At 42.6% G+C, this 23,265-nt stretch overlaps 2 protein-coding genes across 8 annotated transcripts; both read left to right on the top strand.

Moving 5' to 3' along the window:
- Positions 1-3,987: 3,987 nt before the first annotated feature.
- Positions 3,988-10,578, top strand: asphd2 (aspartate beta-hydroxylase domain containing 2). 2 transcript variants are annotated; one of them, XM_049579322.1, is made up of 4 exons: positions 3,988-4,276; positions 5,396-6,594; positions 7,049-7,162; positions 7,421-10,578. In XM_049579322.1, exons 2-4 carry the CDS (start codon positions 5,730-5,732, stop codon positions 7,549-7,551), a joined length of 1,110 nt encoding a protein of 369 aa, XP_049435279.1. In that variant the 5' UTR covers positions 3,988-4,276; positions 5,396-5,729; the 3' UTR covers positions 7,552-10,578. The 2 variants fall into 2 exon arrangements, with proteins under 2 accessions (XP_049435279.1, XP_049435278.1); XM_049579321.1 differs by having other exon boundaries at positions 3,988-4,280.
- Positions 10,579-12,832: 2,254 nt separating this feature from the next.
- cabp1a (calcium binding protein 1a) lies at positions 12,833-23,067 on the top strand. 6 transcript variants are annotated; one of them, XM_049578666.1, is made up of 8 exons: positions 15,948-16,194; positions 17,938-18,114; positions 19,534-19,564; positions 19,738-19,881; positions 19,978-20,087; positions 20,204-20,278; positions 20,378-20,450; positions 21,966-23,067. In XM_049578666.1, the coding sequence occupies exons 1-8, from the start codon at positions 16,060-16,062 to the stop codon at positions 21,989-21,991; spliced, it is 771 nt and encodes a 256-aa protein (XP_049434623.1). In that variant the 5' UTR covers positions 15,948-16,059; the 3' UTR covers positions 21,992-23,067. The 6 variants fall into 6 exon arrangements, with proteins under 6 accessions (XP_049434620.1, XP_049434623.1, XP_049434621.1 ...); XM_049578664.1 differs by having other exon boundaries at positions 17,929-18,114; XM_049578667.1 differs by having other exon boundaries at positions 16,090-16,194; positions 17,886-18,114.
- The last annotated feature ends 198 nt before the right edge of the window (positions 23,068-23,265 follow it).

Genomic DNA, 23,265 nt, shown 5'->3' with positions numbered 1-23,265 from the left:
CGGCTCAGCCTGGCTCCACCTCCCGCCTGGAGCGTGAGAGGAGGGGAAGAAAGCTCTGGCCCAACTTGGAACTTTTGACTCATGTCTGAGTTGGTTTCACCTCAAAACAACCTGTCTGCTATACGCATGCATATTTGGTGTTTGAAGACCATCCCCTGTGCCACTCACACAGCGGGATAACAGATAGCAAGTTTAAGATGTAGATATGCTCTACTAATTGGGAACCTCAAAAGCACAATTATCCAAATGAAAACAGAAAGTTAACCCCACCTTTTCACCATGAAACTGGTGGTCTTCGTCTCTATGCAAAGAGTGTTTCGAAATTGAGTTGCCTTACTGAGAAAAGTGATGTTTTACATAGTTTCCATGTGCCAGATTTGACAGGAGCCTGTGATTTAATCAGCAAGGCTGCAGATAACTCAGTGAAACTTTTGGAACGGGCCCTGCAGCAGCAGCAGCAGCAGCAGCTGTAAACTCTCATGGTCAGTGGAACAATGTGCTGATAACCTTTAAAACTCTACCTGTGATGACTTGATTGGACTTAAAGTTTTGGTTTTCCTCATCTCATGGAAAGTAAATAACTCAGTTCTGATCTGTTTTTCTCCCCCTTAGAGGAGATAAGGAGCAAAAGAATAACTCAGTGGGAGTTCTTTTGCTGTGCTAGGCTTCTCGAAGGGTTCTCAGCTACAGAGTATCAAGGGTTTTGTTTCTTTTTCTCTTTGATCTGACTATTATCTCAAGCTGAATTCAGATCGGGCTGAGACAAGACGAAGGCTATTTCTCAGGAGCTCAGTTATGTCTTGGAGAAATGGGCTGCACAAAGAAAACATCCTATTTTGAATTTTCCTGTCCTCTAAGGGGTGTACATACTTTAAGTACAATGTCAGTCATCCATGCAACCAGTTCAAACAAAATCCCCTGTGTCATATCTTTGTAATTGTTTCCCAGAAGCCATTCAGTAGAAGCTACACAGACCTGTCCGGGCCTGTCAGACTGATAGCCAGCATAAAACCATCACTACGGTTATCATCATGTAGAGATAAGCTATTGTTCTATGAGTGTTGACGCTCTAGATAAACAGGGTTCAGCTGCAGCCTTTAATACCGGGGCCAGCGGCATGAGGGCCGAGGGGAGGAGTGCAGGGTCCCTGCCTGTAGGGAGTGAGGTCTGCAGTTAGATCCTTCTGGAAAAAGTTGTCGTATTTTGTCATAAACCATCACCATCAAACTACTGCTCTATCACTGCTGTGAGCGCATTCCAGCCAAGTGGCAATGCATCTTGGGAAATGATGTCTGCAGTTATATCAAACTGTAGTCGATGGGCGAGCCATGAGGCATACGGAAGAGGGAGGCTGTCAATTGAGTCAAATCAGCCTGAGATTACCAGAGCAATACCGGATATAGGCCAATGTGGCCTTCAAAGTAAAATAATTGATCACTCTGAAATGGGAAAATAATCTCTAAGATTAGCCGTGCTCATGATTATTTTCGTTGTCAATTGATCATCTGCCAGTACTTTTCTTTATCGATTAATTCTTTGTTTTCTAGAAATTGGTAGAAAATGGTGAAAAGTGCCCAGATTGCTTGTTTTATCCCACAGTCCAGTCAGTTTAATACCTTATATGACAAAGAAAATATTTAAGCTATAGAGGCTTTCTTCCTTTAAAGCAGTGTTTGGAAATTACTGAATGATCAATCAGCAAAATAGTTCCTGATTAACTTTCATGTCAACTGATTAACCAATTAATCAGTGGCTCAACCAAGCATTTAAGCTCTAATATGCAGCTATTGGAGAAAAAATTGTTTTAAAATTTCTCAGGATGTTTCAGATCAAAGCAGCCAGAGCAGCGGCCAGCTCCAGAGAGCAGGTTTTACAAATCCTAAACATAAACCTGGGACTCAGGCTTTCTGGAGCTGGTCCAGATGAAGTTGTATGTGATGACACAAAGGTTTCCAGCAAGCCTAAGCACAGTGGTGGAATGTAACTAAGTAGGTCTACATTTACTTAAGTACTGTACTGAAGTACAAATTTTCAGTTGTACTTAACATAAGTATGTCAGTTTAGTGTTACTTTATACTTCCATTTAACTACATTTTGCAAGGCAGTATTGTACATTTTACGGCTCTGAATTTATGTGATAGCTGTTGTTACTTTGCATATTCAGATTATTAAAATATAAATCAATTGATAAATTATTATGTATTATCATGGATTAAAACACCCAGCAGCAGTAGGCTACATGAAGCAAATAAAATTATCACCACCTTTACTGGATGCAACATAAAAGTAATTTACACATTAATGTATCAATAATCATAATCCAGTGATATAATATAGGCCATTATTATGTCAAAAAGGACCATTCTGTATTATGAGTACTTTTACTTTTGGTACTTTAAGAATATTTTGATTTGAATGCTTTCGCACTTTTACTTAAGTAATATTTTGAATGCAGGATTGTAACAGAATATTTTTTATACTGCAGTATTGCTATTTTTACCTAGGCTAAGTGAAACATCTGAGTTCTTTTTCCACCATTACCTATAAGCATAATTATGTGTCATAGAAATTGTCCTGTTGACACAATCAGTCTAAACTGGAACACTACCAATCTCACATTCAAAGGTCAGTTTACTTGCCATGAGGAGTACTACTCAGTATGTGACAACAGTCTTATAATGTCCTCTGCGGCCTTGGGTGGAGCTTTATCAAGTCTGACAAAATCACTCTGTATTTGAAAGAAAACCTGCGTCATAAACTGGGAGCACTGGGTTTAAAGGTGGAGAGCATTTAAAGGTCTAGTGTAGGATTTAGTGGCATCTAGCAGTGAAGATTGCAATCAGCTGAAACGTCTTCCTTGTGCAAAGGCTGAAGTGTGAAAACTTGAATGGCCAGTGTTTTATTTGTTCTTTCTGGGCTACTGTGAAAACAACCACCTCTGTGGAAGAGAATCCGATCTGTATGTAAATATAAACATTCGAAGGAAATGAAAACACAGCAATTCTCAGATTCAGGTAATTATATACCAATGAAAGTATTGTTACCCTCTGGACCTTTATCGCTACAGGGAAGGTCAAATGAAAGATGTTACCATGTTGCATGATGGGAATTGCAGAATGTGGCATATTTGAAGCTTGACTTTCGTTGTTAATCTGTCTCTTAAAGGCGGCTAAATTGCTGAAGCAGTCCTTTAGAAGAAATAGAAGGCATAGCTGCTGAGACTAGGTTGTTGTGCTATAGGCAACCTGAGGCTGTGGGGCCGCATGCAGCTCTTTAACCCCTCTCCAGTGGGTCTACGTGGCTTTTAGAAAAATGTGGACATGAATAACAGTTATTTTTTAACATTTTAATTTTTCATTGCTGTAGGCCTAAAGTGATTCTTACATTTTCCAACTGTAAAAATATATAACCTATGACATCAAAAAACACACAAAAAAAAGTTTTAACATTCCATCAACTAAAGTGTGCATCTTACGTCTATGACCTGGTCCCTTCTCCTTAATTCTAGTGAACCTAAATAGCCGTGGCTAGGTATTGGTGGAGTCTCCCTCGCTAGGCCAGCTATCAATTCCAAATCCAAAAAAGAAAGTCTCAGAGGCAAACAGACAGTTTAATAGTGAGTGGGCAGATTTCTTTGCTTTCACCACCGATGCTGCACTGTTTAGGTACAAAATAATCACAAACAGTCTCCTGCAGAGTAGCCACCTTGTGCCAAAACATATTAATGAATGCTCATTTATAACTATTAGTAATATTGATATGATAAGTTAGCCCTAATAGGTTGTAATTATAAAGCACAAATATGTATTCCAGACTGATTAAAAAAACAAAGAAGCTAAAAATGGCCCTTCTGACCCCTGGGTTGGAGTACCAGGTCTTACTGCTGACTGCTTTTAACACGCGTCTAATTGAAGCGTTTATTTTGAAAGGTCCAACCGGAAATGCTGTCGCGCATTCCTCTGGTCGCTTGCCGCTGGGTGGCTTCCCTGGTGGAGCTTCAGTATTTACAACAATATTGTCTGAAGCCTACCCCGACGCTGCTGTCCATCACAGCCAGACAGGGACTCAAACCGTCGGTGGGACAGCTTTCTCGTCTCTCTCCGCTGTACGATGGCTGTCGCTTCCTGTTAGGACATCTTTTGTGCATTTTGGAGATATTTCCTATAATGTTGGCGACTGATATCCGTCTACCTTGTGCACTGCAGTGGTGCGCAGCTTCGCCTGGAGAAACACCTGTGCGCCTCTCCTCTCCACTGGCCACAGTCATGAATGTTGAGTAGGTATGGATGCAAACCTGTGCACGAATCCACGCACCAAACATCCACGTAGACATAGGCGAGGGAACATGAGCTGGGTTACTGCGATCTGCTTGTTTTTTTCCGCGGCTTGTTGGACGTTAGTGCTCATCAATATGTTGGTCATCAGTTTGTGTGGCAGCTTGGCCCTGGTGGCTCTAAGATTACATGGGAACTGTGGAGGGATAAGGCAGGGTGTGTGTAGTGTGTGTGCTTTACGTGGCTTTATGGTTGGGTTTGATGGTCAGTCTGTCCTAAAAGCAGCGGGAGTGTGTGTGGGGGATGTGGGGGCGTCTTGATGCTGTCAGACAGGATGTAGGGGAGGATCTATTGGAGCAGGATTACCCGACCATTTTTGGTGAGGGAGCATCGTGGAGTTCTGATCACAGTTGACGCATTGCACTCCTCGCGTTTTGGCTGCTGGTCCATTATCATTATATAATCATACTCATGTAATCCACTCCTTTTTTTTATACTAAGGCCTATACGGTTACACAGACTACATCTCGCCCCCTCCCTCCCCCCGAGGATCCATTTATGCAGCTCCTGCTGAGCAACCTATGAATGCCAATTATACATGTGGGTGGGTATCAACACTGTTTAAGTTTACATAATTCACTGTTTGGTGCGCGCGCATGTGTGTGCGTGGTGCGCAAAAAATATAAAAAGAGAGAGATCTGTGTTAAATGCAGCAATGTGCCAATGACTCATGGTTTTATACAGTGCAGTACAGGAGTGTGTGAATCCCAAAATGTGTTCAAAGTGTTTGTGTGTGTGTGTGTGTGTGTGTGTGTGTGTGTGTGTGTGTGTGTGTGTGTATGGGGTGCAGTCATTTTGAAGTCCACAGCGTGTGGGTGAGTTTCAGCAGGTGTGTTTTGTGGTGCATACAGGATAGGAATTTGCTTAAACTCTTGAGAAGGAAGACACAAAGCAATTTGTTGTGAAACCTGCATCACATTAACTCGTCCTGCACGCCAACACATGAACAGTAAATAGAGTTTGGGGCATTCATGTCAATCGCAGCGTCCCCCTCTGATGTCAGTGACAGTATCCTCCTCTCTCCTCACCCCTCTTTCTCTCCTTCTGTCTTTGTTTTTCAGAGAACAGATTTACCTAAGGCGCGGTGTCTGTCTGCATTTGTCTGAGAGAACCAGAGAGGGAGCAGCACAAATACCGCACAGCCAGACACCATGCAAGGAGAAACCTTCCCTCGTTGCACAGTGCTGAAATGTTAGGACTGAAGAGCGAGTGTGTCAGATCGAATCAGCAGACTGTTTACCATAGGGGGGGCGATAAGAGCTGCTTGACACTAGACTCACTAACGCCCTGTGTGTGGTTTAAGGCCCCTTTCAATCAAGAGAAGACGTGCTAACTGATCTTTTATCAGCACTTTTCCCCCCACCGTCAGATTCAGCAATCCAGAAGCAAGCCGAGATGGAGTGGTCGTTAGAGAATGTGAGGGAGATGGTGGCTGGAGGGATGCAGTCTATAAGGGAATGCGAGATCTGCGCTTTTGCCATAGCCATGTGTGTGCTGCTGCTGTTTATGTGGTATTGTTACAGGGTGGGCAGGGAGCATGGCTCCAGCCCTCTGCGTGGGAGGTATCTGGCTGGGCCCAGCCGGATTGGAGGGGTGGTGGGAGGCTTTATGAGTTCAGACTGCCGTGGCAGGGGGAAAGGGAAGCATGGGTCAATGCTAGAAGAGCAGAACGGCTTCGCTTTCTGCCAGTCATCAGAATGCTTCCGATGCACCAGCGCCGGAGAGAGTTTGAACCAGAGGCTCTATCACAGCCTGCAGGATTACGCCAAGCGCTACACCTGGTCAGGTATGGGCAGGGTGCATAAAGGAGTCCGCGATCAAGGCCGATACCTCAACAGCCGACCGACCATCCAACGGCCAGAGGTCTTCTTCCTCCCAGACCTACCGTCAGCCCCTTTCTTCTCCAGAGAAGTACAGAGACACGACGTGGAGCTGCTAGAGCAGAGCTTCCCCGCCCTTCTGGCTGAGTTTGAGAGTATCTACCACCAACCTCCGGCCCGCAGCGGCTCCTCACTGCCACCAGGGTGGAAAGCCAACAACACTCCTCGGGGGCAGTGGTGGACCTACTATCTGGTTAACCAAGGCACCCCATTGGTTCTTAATGTCAGGAGGTGTCCACGGGCCTGGAGGGTGCTGGGTCAGCTGCGCACCTTCATCGCCAACAACGTGTTCGGAAACGCCTGCTTCTCTGTGTTGACGCCCGGAGCTCTGATCACTGAGCATTACGGTCCAACAAATGTCAGGCTGCGCTGCCACCTGGGTAAGAGAACGAACTGCTAAGTGAGCTGAAACTGATTCAGCCATGTGATGTCTGAGGCTCAGAGTGTTTTCGCCTCAACACGACAGCAGATGATTTAAAAAAAAAATAAGCATGTTTGAATCAGCTGCTGCGGTGTTCTGGATCCTCCTGGGTCAGGATGGCACGTGGCTGAAATTTAGTGGCATATGTGATGATTTTATTGTTTTCTCTGCACCTGAGCTTTGATTCTATTTCCAACTGTACCCCAAGCAATGGCTATAAATAGTGATGTTTATTGTTGTGTAGACAGGGTCTTTCATAAGATGCTTTAAAACAGAATATTGTAATAATGCAGGACACTCTGGGAAGAGGGCATTTTGTCCGGGAGCTGTTACCTAGGAGATTGGTTGGCAACACAAAATGCTTTGCTTTCCCATAATGACACATGAATGGATTTGCTATTTTTCTCTGGCAGGTCTCAGAGTGCCCCCCTCCTGTGAGCTTGTTGTTGGTGGAGAGCCACAGTGCTGGTCTGAGGGCAGCTGTCTGCTTTTTGATGACTCCTTCCTCCACAGGGCCTTCCACGAGGGTAAGACGGGATTAAAACAGAATCTTTTATTGCACCCTGTCCTTTTTTATTCATTCCTTTAAGACGGAGGATTGACCTAAAAGTGGTATAATCCAATATCACTAAAGTCAGAGAGCCTTTTTTAATATAATATAGTTTCACGGCAAGATCATGACAAAATGGGGCTTTTGGTTTTTTGTTGTTGCCATATGTCTGTGTGTGTGTGTGTGTGTGTGTGTGTGTGTGTGTGTGTGTGCGTGCGTGCGTGTGTGTGTGCAGGCGGCGCAGAGGACGGCCCCAGGGTGGTCTTCATGGTGGACCTCTGGCATCCCAACGTGGCCGCTGCTGAGAGACAAGCCTTGGACTACATTTTTACTCCGGGCCGCTTAGAGGACAAGGAGGGGAAATAGGTGTGAGTGAGAAACCATGTCTGACCAAGAGACAGATGGCGTTTAGGGAAGTGTCTGTAGGATTGGGGAGCGACTCTTTTTCTGCCTCCAGACCAGCTCTCACATTCACTGTGTACATATTCTCTATCTCATACAGTATCTCTCATAACCCCTCTTAGCAGATGACCAAACATTGGGCCTCTTTTATCAATCATGTTCATGTTTCTGCCTGCGTAGTTGTATTAACACACTTGAAAGTACCTACTTGGTTTTTGAGTAGGAGCACGATTGTTCATTCAGCCGTTTTAGTAACGCCATGGCAGGGACATTTTAGATTATTTGTTATTTTAAATCATTGAATGTCAGTGCATTTGCATATTGATGAATGATGTTACTGAACAGTGACAAAATATGCCCAGCAAGAAGTTCCCGTCAAATTTATCTTTTGACATTTCCATTTCCCTCTAAATTTGTGCCGGTTTTGGAACAACATGATCTATCTAAGATTCTTTGTACATCATCATATTAGCTTTATTCTGGTGGGTGCTTGAAACAGTTCAACAGTGGAAAGAAAAGTACATTACAGATATGATGAACGGCTCTTAGCAAGCCAATCAACAATGTGTCACCCTCTTGTTGTCCATAGGCCAACCTGTTCTATTATCTATACATGACCTGGAGTCACTGAGTTTGCTAGGCCCTAAACTTGTCCCAAAACCTTTTGTGTAAAGTACAGCTGGTATCACTTTACGCTAACTGTGACGCATAAATTTACCGTGACACCTACATACATGTCAGCAAGGGCTAAGAAATGTGATTATTCAACTTTTTTTATATTACTCAACACATCCAGTCACACTTGAGATGAATTTTGATTCCAAATGAAACACGATTGTCAGTGAGTTTGCACTTTTTTTTCTCATTTCAGAAACACCCACTTCCGAATGTGGGACACACTTTTGACTGTTTGAATTTTCATGAATGAGTGGAAAATCTCTTGCTTGCAGAACGGTGACACATTTTCCAGTGATTGTAGTGCTTACTTATGTGAAATCACAGCTATAGTGAGGCTAAAGCCAGGGCGGTGGTTCTCAACCTTTTTCATGTCAAGCAGTGCCTGACCCAGCACATTAGGCACCCACGGCGAGCTTCTCCTGGCGATTTCTTCAGTTGTCAGCTACAGTTGAGGTGATAACTGTGGTGGAAGTGAAACCATTCTTGTGATTCTTACACATACTGGGCTCATTTCTGTACTGAATTAAGTCGAAAAAGAAACTGTTCCCCTATTTTTGTTGGGGACCCCCTGGAACTCCCTCAAGCACCCCTCGGGGTCTCCGGGCCCCTGGTTGAGAGCTACTGAGCTACGGGATCATTGCTACAGTGCTGGATGATTTTAGGCTGGTCAAACCTTTGTGATGAACACATCAAACCAGATAATGAAAATGCCTAGTTGTCTAGTTGTGGCTTTATAAATACCAGATAATGATAGATAAATAAATAAATGCGGTGTCATTCTGTAAATGTCACTTTTAGCGGAGCTATTTACAGGATGCACAAATAGGGCTTTATGACTAGACAGGCAATCGTTAATAGATATCTAAACTGAATGAACTGCAGAAAGTGCTTTTTTAGCGTGATAACATTAACTAGAGAAATGACTGATTGTCATCTGTCATATCTACATGTGTTTTGATAGATGTGTGATAACTGAGGTCCAATGTTGATCATGACATGAATGTTTACAGACGCAGCTAATGTCTCTGTCCTGACTCCTGCCGGTGTGGTAGTTTATTGTGCTCCCCTTTGAAAAAAAAAAAAAAACGATCCTGCTTTCACAAGACATGGTTAGATAAGCACATTTTTAGGTCAAATCGTGTGAGTCGGCCTGTGCTGTAACACTGAAGATGAAGCGTTTTTGGTAAATTTACTAAACTCTTGTAATTTGGTTGTATTTGATATCAGGTTTGTATTTCTGTAAATAGGGTTGAGGTTAAAAAAAAGCAAAACAAAAGTGAATGGTCTGGGATGATTTGAGATGAGTGTCTTCAACGCTTTAACTATTGTGTTGTCTTGATTTGCAGCTACAGCGATTGCATCTCGTTTTCCTTTCTCAACAAGGCCAACCATGAAATCATTTTGATAGATTCGATTTGTAGATTCTGTAAAATGTTTATGAAGTACTATCTTTGTTGTTCTGTGATGTATTTATTTTGAATCACTGTAATTTTTGCCGTACCATATGGCTTCCATTACGAAAGCCACAATCCCTAACTCTTCGACGGCACTTCATGGATATATGTGCACAAAGGTAGTGACAGTTAATCTTCAGCAGCTTTACAGGTCCATCGCAATTCAAGATACCCATCTATTCTATTGTAATGTTTACAAAATGATTTACAAGCTGTTTACAACATCTGACAACACCGACACTCACATTGAGCTGTCCATGATTAGGTTTAAAATCAAGAGTGCTGTTAATCCACTTATGAAAACTGTCATTCCCGAAGCATTTGCTTTACATATACAGTATATGATGGGGCAACCATTTTGTTTACATTAGGATTAAGGATTTGTCCTTTAACACATTCTTGTGTGGATTTTGAACAGTATTTCTGTACATTTAATAAATGGTCGAGTATCTTATTTAACCAGCTGTTGTCAGAGGTGTCACTTTTGCACAGTTGTCATGAAAGGTAGACCTCACACTGTATGCATGCTCTTTAGTCCGTTCTGCTGAATCAACCATTTCATCAGTTGAACTACTACCATTACACTACATCTCAAACACTGATTATAACATACTGCAGAAGCTCAGTGGTAGAGAGGGATGAAGTCCTCTGCAGAAATGCCACCCTGGTATCGAGGGTACACTCTGCAATATAAAGCACAGGGACAAAATAGACAGTGTTGCCTCTTTTCAGCCAGATGCAGTTTTATAATCGTGGCACAGGGAGGCGTAGGCATGCAATGATGTGCCTGTTGCTCTGTTTCCTCAGCTGTTCTTTCTCGTCAGACCCGCACTGCCTATGGAGGATATGAAGCCAGAAGCACTGAAATGCTGAGGCAATAATAACATCATTTTAAATAAAAGCAGTAGTGTCTCCATTACTCTTAAGTGTCATGTTTATGGGTTCAAAAAGAATATATATAGGGGTTGATATCTGGCTGTACATCTGCTTCTACAGTCGAGGAAAAAGACTGCCAACGCAAATCGGCGTCACCTCTTCTGATCACATTTGAGTTTCTCTAAAGGTGCACAGGTGTTGCTGTAGCTTTGGTGGACGGCGAAAATGCTAACGTGAGGCTGATGCCAGTTACAACGTAATTCATTTAGAAAGCCCTTAGTGCTTGTATTTATAAGTAGCATGTTTTATACAGACATGTTTTGTTTCAGTGTCAAAGTTCTTGAATTTTTAAAGTAAGCTATTGTAGTTACTGCTGCAATACTGCTCAGTGTGCTAATTACACCAGTGTAACGCTCAGTGTGTGTTTTAGAGAGAGAGGGAGAGCAGGATACTGTAGCATGTGTATGCACAGGGATTATCCTTTGAGCAATTTAGAATTTAATAATAAGACATGCACATGGCTGCAGGAATGTAATAATGTGTCTTTTATAAGCCAGTGGGATAATTAGCTGTAGTGGAGTCCAGGGACCTCTAGGTGTAGCTGATGGGGCCCTAAGTGCCCCTGACAAAGTGAATAATTTCATTTGACTTTAATTTCATGCAAATGCAGACACACAGTACAACTAGTGAATGTACATACAACACATGGGAAGTGTTATGAAACAAAACAGCCATACAACAAATGATGAAGCTTAAAAAGATTAGTGTGGCAATTACTTAATGGTAATTTGATCAATTACAGAATTGATTGGGCGTGTAGACTTGGGTTTCACTCTGAAGTCGGCGAAATCCGGCACTTGGGCATTGACTTGCAGCATTAGAAACCAGTGAAAAAAGGCATACATTAACGTCGGCATGATACCCGGCTGATTGCTGTATAGTTTAACGGTGCCCGGTGGCATCAGGGGGAAACACAGCAGGACAAGGACCAAAGTTAAAGCGGCGAAAGTCCAACTGGGGCGGGCAGGAGGGGTGGTGGATGGGTCCAACAAACACAGACTTTCGCCCGAGAGAGCGGTGTTCACGTCCTGTAAGTTTCTGAAGGCAAATCTTTTTCCTTTTTCCTAAACATAAGTATGTGCTTTTGTTGCCTAAACCCAACCATGTGTTTGTTGTTGAAGGGAAAAAATATGTCAATTTGTGGTGTTGTACCGATGTTGTGCGTTTATTTTGAAAGAGACTGTATGTAAAAGTTAAATTTCCTGTGAAAACGGAAGTGTATTTTGAAAGAAGACAATGCATGTAACGGGCAGAACTTGACACGGTGTCCCAGAAGGTCAACAACCAGTGCACCAAGGGATGTGGAAAGTCCATGATCAATATTTGACGAGGTCGGAGTGAGAATGTGTTGACGTGTACTCCCAGAGTGCTCAGGTGAGGTCGGAGCTTTATAAAATAATAACAACCAGGTGCCAGACCCTTCAGCAGCAGGCATCCAAGACACACAGTGCTGGGAAAAACATGCGAATATGGCAAAACTCCAAACAAGAGTGAATGTTAACGAACAATTCTGCATAGCATACCTTCTAAAAAAAATGTAGGCTTTGCATTCAATTCACCATGAACTAACTCTGCAAACCTGGTGCATGACTGTAGCATTTCAGTGTAGAATTACTGGCTGGTTTGTGTAGGGGGCCTCAATGGGGACCCATGGCTCAGGTTTGCCCTGAGGCCCCATGGCAGGTTAATCTAGCCCTGGTTAAAACACAATAGTATGGTGTCAGTGACATTTTGTCCACTAGGAGGACAAAAGCACAGAAGCACTGTTAAAAGTACAGCCTTATACAACACCACTAACCAAGACAAAAATAAAATGGAGCTGAATTAACACTTTTCTGCCACTGTCCAAACAAAAATCAGCTTCTCAAATCTAACCTATTTATTGTTGCAGGGACTGTAGCATATTAGATTTCATTATTTTGATGTTGTGTCGAGACCAAGAATGATAAGCCATTTTTGTGGGTTTAATTTTGCTTATTGTGGATCACTCCATGTCATTTTATGAGGGATATTTGCATCATTTTCTGTGTTTGGGTGGTGTAATGGTTGTTTATGTTTGGTCTGTCTTTGTCATGGAAAAGTTTGCTGACCACTGGTGTATCTTACTACCGTCCACGCCCACGTCACTGCCACGATGCCAGAGACCAGCATCCACATCAATGAAAAGGTGACGCGCTCTGCAGCGACGTGTGTGCCCCTCTGCTGAGCAGTCTGCGCGCGCTCCGGCCGCGCTGCCGCACAACAATCAGGTGGTGAAATGTAGCCTAACTTACCGCGGGCAGCCTCTGCTATGCTATTATGGGTCGACCATGGAGAGAAAACGGTGTATGATGTCGATGATCAACCCACCGAGGCAGACTAGACCAGATCCGCAGCAATGAGCTCCTCCTTTCCAAAATCTGAATCCACGACCTCCTTACTGAAATCATCCTCTGCGGCGAAGAGACCCACACACCTCCCCGAACGCACAGCAGAAAGCCGGAGAAGTCAGCATCACCATCAGCATCAGCATCAGCACCAGCATCACCACCGTCCCGCTGCACTCCAGAGCAGCAGCAGCAAAGCCGAGGAGTCCTTCTGGTCGGCCGAGTGCGACATTAGTGCCCGGAGACCCCTGTGTCACCCGTCCCTCATCGGCAGCCAGGACAGTAGTAATGATACAGCCACTCGAGGCAAGAGTAAGTCACATGCCCCCCACAGCCAAGTTCCGGACCCGCCGGAGCCAAACGGCGAGGCGGGCCGAGGTGTGAGGGAGCGCTGCAGGGCATCCAAGCCCACACACCGGCACCACCACCGCAGGAAGCACAACCGGGAGGACCGTCCAGCGGCAGCGGGACCACCTGAACCTGAGCATCCCCGTCGCTGTCACACGCACGCACGCCCGGTCCCCAGGGTGCCCTCTCTGTCGGACAGCAACGATGACAGGGCTCCCCTCTGTGAGCCGAAGGACCATAAAGGGGTCAGTGTGGCGAACAGCGGGGGTCATGTCAGCAGTCCATCCCCGTCCTCCTGCTCCCTGGTCCCGCTGTCCAGCAGATCCTCTCGCCGCTCCCGGAGGTCTAGTGCTGCTTCTTCTGCATCTGATATCAATTTACGCACGATCCTCAATTCACTATTTGGGCAGGTAAGGCCCTGAAATACTGGGATCAGTCAGTTGTTTTACACATTTTGTTTAAATTGAATCACCTCCACAGGGTACATTAAATTTAGGAGTTATTGTGTGTGAAGCAGGGATGCTCCTAGCGATCTTGGGGCCCTGACACGCTCTGACAGTGACACCCCAAACCTAAATCCTAATTTATGTAAAAGCCAATTGGTAAAGCTTCTAAAAATAATTTGGCTTTATAAATCAATTTGTATGGATGACACCACATTGATATCTCTAGTACTGTGGGCTTCATCTAAAAATAAACAGCATTACATTCACTTCGGCTTGCCACGCACAAAATAGTACTTTGTTATTCGTATTTCCACAAAAGTGCACACCGATGTGAAGTGGTTAAGTGTTGCTTCTGGCTACACTGACGCCCTGTTTACAATCCATACACGCTAATGTGCTCTGTGATGCAGTCCGCAAACACAGTCATTACTGCACAGACTGGACGGGGAAGAGCTTCTTCTACACATCCATTTCTTATGTAATTTGTAAATACGGCACTACCTCCTACAGACCTTCTCAATCAGGCAGACCTTTCTTATTGAAGTGGATGTGCTGGGGCAGATGAGATGTACTAGCATGGAGAGGTGGAAATCTCTGATGTGCTAATGTGTATTTGGTCAAAGATAAAAGATATATATTTATATTCCTGCGTCATTTAATCAGGAACACTGCAGTGATTGTTGTGTTTGAAGGAAATCACTTTGATGTTCCTGTTGGTGATGAAGGCTCTATTTTCAGCCTTTGACACAGAAGAAAAAAGCTTAGTTTAATATGCTTGGATCCCTAGCAGTGGTGTGATTTTGCATAATTTTGGCTCACCGAGCTAAAGTCTGTCAAAGCAACTGGTTTTAGTTTTACATTCTCACAAAGCTCCACCTCGCTGCTTAAACTCCTGATTACATGTTGTTTATTGATGGCATCTCTTCCTCAGAACTCAGAGTTTAGTTCTCGCCATGTAGGGTGCTTGGGTTTTAATCTGATCATGAATCAGGAGGTGATTTGAATTAGGAAGCTGCAAGCCGTGAAATAGACTCAGCATGGGAACATGGAGATCATCCATTGTGTGGCTTTCAGGAGAAAATTCTTCTAATAGTTATAGTGTGAAAGCCTATTCTGCAAATAACCCATGAGTCAGTCTGCGAGCAGCTCTGTGAAAACATTAGCGTGACCTCAAAAAGGTCTTTGATGAGACAGCTAGATGGAGAGGAGTTCAGTGACGGGCAGAGATGTAATGCATGGTTTGAGAGACACACGCTATCTTTGGAGTTTTGTCTGAACAATGCATTCAAAGTTAAGTGCATTTTTAGCGTTTCAGCAAGACAGGATTGGGATACACGTGAACAGATGGCAATCGGGGATGTGAATTGTTTGAAACCTTTTACAAAGAAACCCATATCCTCACTATTGTTCTGTGCAGAGTAAGGTATTACCTCACTAGTTAGCTGTTTTCTGATTTTCTACGGATGTACTTTTCACTGTAACAGATGGACCATACTGTAACTGTATTCCTCACACAGTCACGGTCTTCATGTGTTTCTCTTTGGTGCCATGTGGTGGCTGTAGGTCAGAGTGACCTTGTCTTTGCCTGCAGAGGGCAGAGGATGATGTGTGGGGGTGTATAAGCCAAGAAAAACAAAGGCACGTGCAGAAAGTGGAATACATGAATTTAAATGCAATGTCGAGGCTGCAAACTGACAAATAAGCCTCGCACTTGAGAGTGAGAGCGCAGGTGAGGAGACTGTAAATAGGTCATTACCGAGTGTTCTTGTAAACTTGCCTGCTTCTGATTTTCACAGCCTAGAAAGAGCAAACACCTCACAATGTGTGTGACCCTGAAGCAAAGGTCACTTGCTTGCAATACTATGTTTTCCCTGCAGGAAAGCTGACACCGCTTGTAACATTTGTCTTGTTTATTCTCATGGTTGATGCCTGTGATCCCATGTTTAAAGTGTCTGCGTGGTTCACAGAATAGCTGTAACAGTTTGGTCAGTGTTACAGTTGGCTAAATATCTCGCAAACAGTGGATCACCTTCTTTTCCTTTAATAGGCATAATTCTGTTTCCCCCCTTGGCCCTCTTCCCTCTCTCATTTAGCTCCTCGCCCTCGCTCCTCACTCTTCACTCCCTCTCTTTCTCTCTTACTGTGTCACTGGCTGTCTGTTGCTACATTTGTTTACTCCAGACAGTGCAGTGGAGTACAGTTCACTGTTTTTTCAACCAGCTGTAGGTTAGCATCCAAGTCTTCATGGGTCTTGCTCTTGTTCGCACTCCTCTCAAAATCCGAACTGCAAACTTAACGGAGAAAAGGTCCTCATGGTCCTTTTTAGTGCCTCTTTTCTCTTCTGGTATGGGAAACTGCTTAGACTGGCCTCTGAGAACGGTAGGAATGTTTTCACTCTGATGCACCCTGTCTTCCTCACTTTGTTTGGTGAATTTTGAAAGTGAAACTTGTAAATGACACTTGACAGTAGTATTCTCAGAAATTCTCTATTGTTGTGTGCAGTTGCATTTGTTCTTCTTCTCTGCTCAAACTCAAGCATGGATGCTGAGTAAATCAGTCATCTTATTGCAAAACTCCCAGAATACTTACAAATATATTTATCTGTATGTGCATTTTTCATGATGTACAAAATTAAACACCAGAGAGATTCCTATGCTCTTAAAGGGTAATCCTGTTTTTTATTATGACACTATTATATTCATCTAAATGGGGTTTTTCTGACTTAATGATTTAATCATTTTTTATAATGTTAGTACAGTATGCGCAACACTGTTATACACTCATTGTTATTATCAGGCTACATTATGATCTTTTTATAGCCAGTGTTTAGATTATTACTGTACTCCAATAAAGGCTTACCATACAAACATACTTCTTTAAAGACTGGCTGTGTAACAAAATGTAGAATGCAGAAAATATACATAGCAAAGCTACAATAGAATATTCATGCTATGTTTGCCAGTCTCAGCTTGGATAGGCCTGCATCTACAATGCCCAGTTAGGTGCAGATTTGAAGCCATCAATGGGCCAGAACCCATTTTGGTGCTGGGTGCAGTTTTGTCCTGCAACTGTGTCTCAGCCAGTATAGGCCCCTAGTCTACAATGCCCAATTGAGCCCAGATTTTGGGCCATCAATGGGCCAGAACCTGTTCTAGTGCTGGTCACAGTTTTGTCCAGCAGCCGTGTCTCAGCCAACATAACCTTGTGTCTACTATGCACAACTGAGCCCAGATTTGGCAACCATCATTGGGCCAGAACTTGTTTTAGTGCCATGTCTCAGCCAGAACAGGTCTGTTTCTGTAACAGTTAAATCTGGGCCAGATTTGGGAAAATTAAAGAGGCCAAAGTTGGCTCACATTTGGTCCCCTGGGGCTGTAACACAGTAGTCAGCCAACATTGGCTACCTGGGATCCGTATTATGTTTTTGTGGGACATGCTGTTACAATCATTATCATAATTGTTCTAGAGTTTGGAGTTAGGAGTCTTAATGTCCACACTAATTAATGTTGGTGGTGGAAAGGACTTTTTGAATTGAAACTCATTATGAAACTGTGCTGCTTGTTGTTGGCTCTTGGGTGCATTTTGTTAAACATGTTAGATTAATGGTTCCAGATTTTTTCAGACTTTTATTGTGTAACAGGATCTATGTTCTAAAAAAGTACTGCATGTCTCACAGAAGAAAATGTGTCCAAATGTCTTTTGTGATCACATCATATGTAGCCTGTTCCCCGGAGCTTTAGTCTTTTCTATGCTTCTGAGTATGTTTACTGTTCCTGTGACAGTGTATAGGTGTGAAGTGCCAGTCCCTACAACGTGGCAAGTAAACTGTTATGAACGATGAGTGGAAAGTTGGCAACATGCTGTTTTATTGATGCATTTTGCCTCTTTGCCATGTTTTCATATTTTCAACATTGTTTCTCTCTCATACATACACACACACAGAATACTTTTACAGAGGAGTAAACATCTGTCTTAGCATTTAATCTACTGCCCCTATTCAAGAGTTTAGAGTCTACATTGACTCATACATCATCTTTCAACTTATATCTTTATTGCATTCTGCTCTGAAGCTGCCACAGATCTCTAACACTGTCTCTGCACCCCTCTGGGAAGATACTCCAGGATGCTGAGAGGAGATTCAGAGGGGTGCTGCCCTGTGAGGAGATGGGCCAGGCAGGGTATCTTGGGCCATATCAGGAGTCCATTGTTTCCATGACACAAAACTGCATTCTCGTGAGGAACGCACGGTTGCAAACCTGTGTCTTCCTGAGTAAAGGCATGGCCAAGTGCAGGCAGGCTGTACGTAAGTCTCAACAAACATCCTATTTTTTTAAACTATATCTGTGTGTATTTATTTCAGCATTACATCTAACCTAGATAGGATTTCTATTATTGCCAAACAAGTTGCCACAACAGCAGTCATCACTCGGCTGTTGAGACCCTTTCAATTACTTTCCATCATATATCCTGCTACTTCCACTCCTGCTGCTTTTGTCTGGTATCTTGCCAGCTGTCAGTGGGGAACACACAGGTTTGGAAAATGATTGAGCCTGCAAGCTCACAAAAGACTACAGGAGTGTTTAGGAGCTTGTGAATAAATGCAATGCCTTATTTGCTTTTTTTCCAAGACTTAGATAAGAAGATTGATGTCTGATAGTTTAATATGTAGCTGGAGCCAACAGCCAATTAGCTTAGCTTAGCCCCAAGACCGAGACAGAATATTTCATTTTTAACTGGTGAATTTTAGAGGTGCTGGTAGGTGGATTTTGTTACCTTCAGACAGAGACAGGCAAGCTGTGTCCCCCTGTTGCTACTCTTTGTGCTAAGTTAACTGACCGCTGGATATGGTTCATGTTTTACCTCGCAGATATGAGAGTGGTATCAATGTTCTCATCTGATTCTTAGCAAGAAAGTAGATAAGCATGTCTTCCTGTTTCTCAGTTATGACTGTATCTGCACAGTCCAGAGCTCATTTATTTTCTATACACTCTTATATGGTTTATTCAATCTGTGTGCAGTGATGGCAGGTTAATTGCATGATTGTACTTTCAATGGAGGTTATTGCACAGTCATGTGAGTAGACTGATGAGGCCTGGGACATGTCAGTGTACATGCGATGGTTGACGATCTGACACTGATGGATTGGCAAATTGAAGCGCTAATGGAGCACACATGTTGGAAATACTCTCTCTACGTCAGTGGTTCCGGTCAGCCAGTTTTTTGGGCCTGACGTCAGCACACAGTGTTGTGTTTAGACTTCTCACTGCTCCTGTTGTTAACCCCTGAGAGCTCTGGGATATGTCTGCCTCTCTCCCTGCCCTTTAAAGGTTGTGTTCATTGTAAGCAACCACTGGAAAAAAAAAAATAGAAACAGCCACATTCTTCTGTGAACTCAGAGGGTTATGTTTCCCAGTCATGCTTCATAGGGATCGGCCTATTTATACTTGGAGGTTTTGTCATCAAGATGTGAGATAGTTTCAGTCTACTGTTAACATCCTTTCCCCATTAGGCATCCTTAAGTTGAGGTTCACAAGAAGGCTGAGGGTTGTTATGGAGGAGATCGCTGATTTAGATTTGGGCATCACTCAAGTCACAGCGCTGTCAGCGGTATGTTTGGAGGTAGCTCACACACAGACGAGTTGTGTTTGTTTTGATGTGTGGTCGTACTGACTGCTTATAGTTTTGTACTGACCGGTGATTAAATATCATTTCTTATAGGACAGAGAGCTGCGGCCAGAAGAAATGGATGGTAAGTTTCTCTTCAACATTCCCTCTTTCTTTACTGACACTAAGCAGTCAAACAAATATAAACAATGATATACAGAGCAAATATAAAAGTCAAATTAAATGAATAGAAGGATGAGTTTTAACATGCAGTGACAGAATTCAATTGCTAATAATGTTTCTGTCGTTGCTCAACAGAGTTACGGGACGCTTTCAAAGAGTTCGACAAAGACAAGGACGGTTTCATCAGCTGTAAAGACCTTGGAAACTGTATGAGAACTATGGGATACATGCCCACTGAAATGGAGCTGATTGAGCTGAGTCAACAGATAAACATGAACTGTAAGGACCAAACTTATTATTCATGTATCATGCTAATAGTTGTGCCCTGTATGTGTTGTGGTTTGAAATACTGTGCCAAAATCTCTTTTTCTTAAGTGGGAGGTCATGTTGATTTTGAGGATTTTGTAGAGTTGATGGGCCCAAAACTCCTCGCCGAAACTGCAGACATGATTGGAATAAAAGAGTTAAAAGATGCGTTTCGAGAGGTAAGAGCTTCTGGATTAACATTTATATAACGTTTTTGGTAGCGTTGGTTTTGTTGTGAATTTTTTTGTATTTACTTCTCCATTTTTAATGTTGTTTATCTGTTTCTTGTTCTCAGTTTGACACTAATGGAGATGGTGCCATAAGCACATCAGAGCTCCGAGATGCAATGAGGAAGTTGTTGGGCCAACAGGTAACAGTTGGATCAGACAGAGAGAACAGGGAGTCTCTTTAATGTAAGAATACTCACTGTGTGTGATGCTCCGCTAACTGCTGCTGACCTTTTTTCCAGGTGGGTTTAAAGGAAGTTGAAGATATCCTGAGGGATGTTGACCTGAATGGTGATGGGCTTGTTGACTTTGAAGGTAAATCACCTTTACAAACTATTCATTTAAAGTAAATCAGAAATACATATTTTTCTTCTTAGTGTGGTGCTATTTATCGAAATTAGTTTGGTGTGCGTTACTGAGTGTTGGAGATATATACGCTGTAGAGATGTCTGCCTTGTCTTGAATATGATGACCTAGGTGGCACTCGGCTTGTGGGGCTCTAAGTGCCAAAAAATAAATTTCACAAACTCAACAGCAATTATTCTTTGTAGAAATCATGATGTGGTTACTCAAGGTAATCCACAGACCTTGTTGTGAGCAGTTTCATAAAGGAAGTATTTTTGTCTACCCACACAAAGGGAAGCATGCATCTACTAGGGTACTGGACAAGAGGCTCATGCTCTTGACAACACAAGATGTAAACATTAATGCCATCCTCCATGGCTTAGCTGTAATGTTAGCTAGCTTAGTGGTGCTAGGGGAGCTAGCAGTACTGTAGATGCATACTTTATTTCTGCGCAGTGACATGGCTGGTGGGTGTAGTTCAGTAGAAAAAATACTTCCTACATGAAACTGCTCACAGTTGCTTTTTTTGTGCTTGAGCACCGCACGCCGAGTACCATCTAGTTCCATTATCCACCTGAGAGCATTTCTTTGTTTTGCATTTTTAATTTCTGCTTAGTATGTGGGATTAGTAGGACCAGATAAGTATAAAACTTGAGCATCATCTTTGAACAGTAAGTGGTTTTCAAAAAATGACAAACAATTCAACATTTGCTCAGTGTTGTTTAGCTTAGGGGTCACTGTTCAAGTCTAAAACTTTGCAAAACTATTCATTTCAATGCCTGAACATGGCTGTGCAAAACGAAGTAGCAAATAATGCAACATATCTAAAAGCCTTGTGATTTGTTCAGTTTGTAATTCTGGATTAATTTTCCTCTCTCTGTACTCCAAGCTATGAAAGTCCTTTTTTCTGTAGGAACAATCTGTCAAACATAATTGGTCACACTGTGATAATACAATAATAGAGTTCTGGTGTCCTCAATGGGTACTCCTAATTAACAGAGTCTTAGCTTGGTCAAATTTGTATCCAATATCAAACTACAAATGCTATTAAGCATACAAGTTTCAACCATAAAATTAGATCAGGTTTTGTACCTTAAAGAAAGGTATCTGACTTAGCAGAGTTGGCTGCCATCTTTTTTTACAATGAATTACTGTATTGTGGTCTTACTACCGCTAGATGGCCCATAAAAGTGTCCACAAACAAGAAAAACAGGTTTAAAATAGGGAGAATGAAGTATAACGTGCAGGAAACCCAAAATGTATTATCCTCATAGGAGGACCCAGAGTCACAGGAGGAGAAGGCAGACATCTGTACGGCCGATATCTCCAACAGCAAGTCACACCAAAACTAATTAAACTGGTAAATAGCACTACAGGTAAGAGGAAAGATATATGTTTGGGATTCTGGGGTGACCTGTGCCTTTAAGGTATGCTGTAAAGTTTAGTGCAGTGTTGCATTTTGTCATTATCCCCATCTCTTCACAGAGTTTGTACGAATGATGTCTCGCTAAGATCATAAAATGATCGGTCCTGAATGTGAAGCTGTGTCCGTCTCTATACTTGACCAAGTACACCAGAGGACAAGCTAAGATCTCTGAGCCATCAAAAATCTGAATGACACTGGAATCAAAACTCCTCGAATGTTAGGGAGCGAGGAATCACCTCACACTTTCAATCAATAAGTGTTCTTCCTGAAAAGTCTCCAGTTCAACTGAGGCAGAATTTGCTGTAGCCTAGCTGATGATTGTCCAACTTATGTTTTTGCACTTTAATTCTCACTAAATAACTTCCTGTGTGGATAGATTGCTGGTGTCTTGTCTCATTCTCTACATGGTAAAAATAAGAGTCGCAAAATGTCGCCTTCAATGTACAACTAAGTCGGTGTGAGAGAGTGAATGCCTGGAGATAAGATGTTAAGATCAGTACACTGTTAAACATTTCAGTATGTCTCCACACAGTATGTGTTATATTAGAGATTGTAAGTGGAATGTCCTTGTCCTGTGACATTGGTGCTCCAACCAGGAACCCATGTGGCAATATAACACCTGTATTGTAACTGTGTGACCATCTGTGACTTTTCACTGTGCCAGTCGAGTCCTGTAAAAGCATCACTGTCTGACAACTACATGCAACCAAGAAGCAGATCTCTAATATTAATGAGAAACAGAACTCTGACACATTTCATATGTTATTCACTACGGTCTTAGATCGAGGGCAGTGGAAACACCATTTACAAGGACGCACAGCTCTTGGTTTGCAGCATTATATGCTATGTCTTTCAATACTCACAGGTCCAAAGTCCTTAAGCTTGCTTTAGGAACAAGTAATGTCTGGTTTTATAAATTCATATTGCCCTGTCTAAGATCATACAGAAGGAATGACATATGAACTGTATTTACGGTGGATGTGACTATGTTGTACCCGTACTGTATGTCAATGTCAATATGATTGTAGTTGTGGTAATGTTCCACATATCTGTCTTGTTCAAGCAATTTTTATGCATGCCAAAGAGAAAATTTTATTAAATTCAGTATGCACATTTACATTTTTTGTCTAACAAATTAAACAAAATGTTTCGCCAAGTTAACTGTAGAAAAATAAAAGGTGTTTACATTTGAGCCTCATCTTCTGTGTTGATGTTGCCAAAGAAAACACAGGTGCATGCTGACAACAGCTTATTTTGGTATAGGGACCTCTAATTCCATGCTGAATTTCTTAATCTTACAGTTTGTCTATAAGGCTTATGTCAATATGTTTTCATCAGTATATTAGTACAGCACTGTAT

Source organism: Epinephelus fuscoguttatus, linkage group LG6, assembly GCF_011397635.1.
Source record: "Epinephelus fuscoguttatus linkage group LG6, E.fuscoguttatus.final_Chr_v1".
NCBI lineage: Eukaryota > Metazoa > Chordata > Actinopteri > Perciformes > Serranidae > Epinephelus > Epinephelus fuscoguttatus.
The sequence above is the reverse complement of the archived record's forward strand: the minus strand, read 5'-3'. Positions and strand labels throughout refer to the sequence as shown.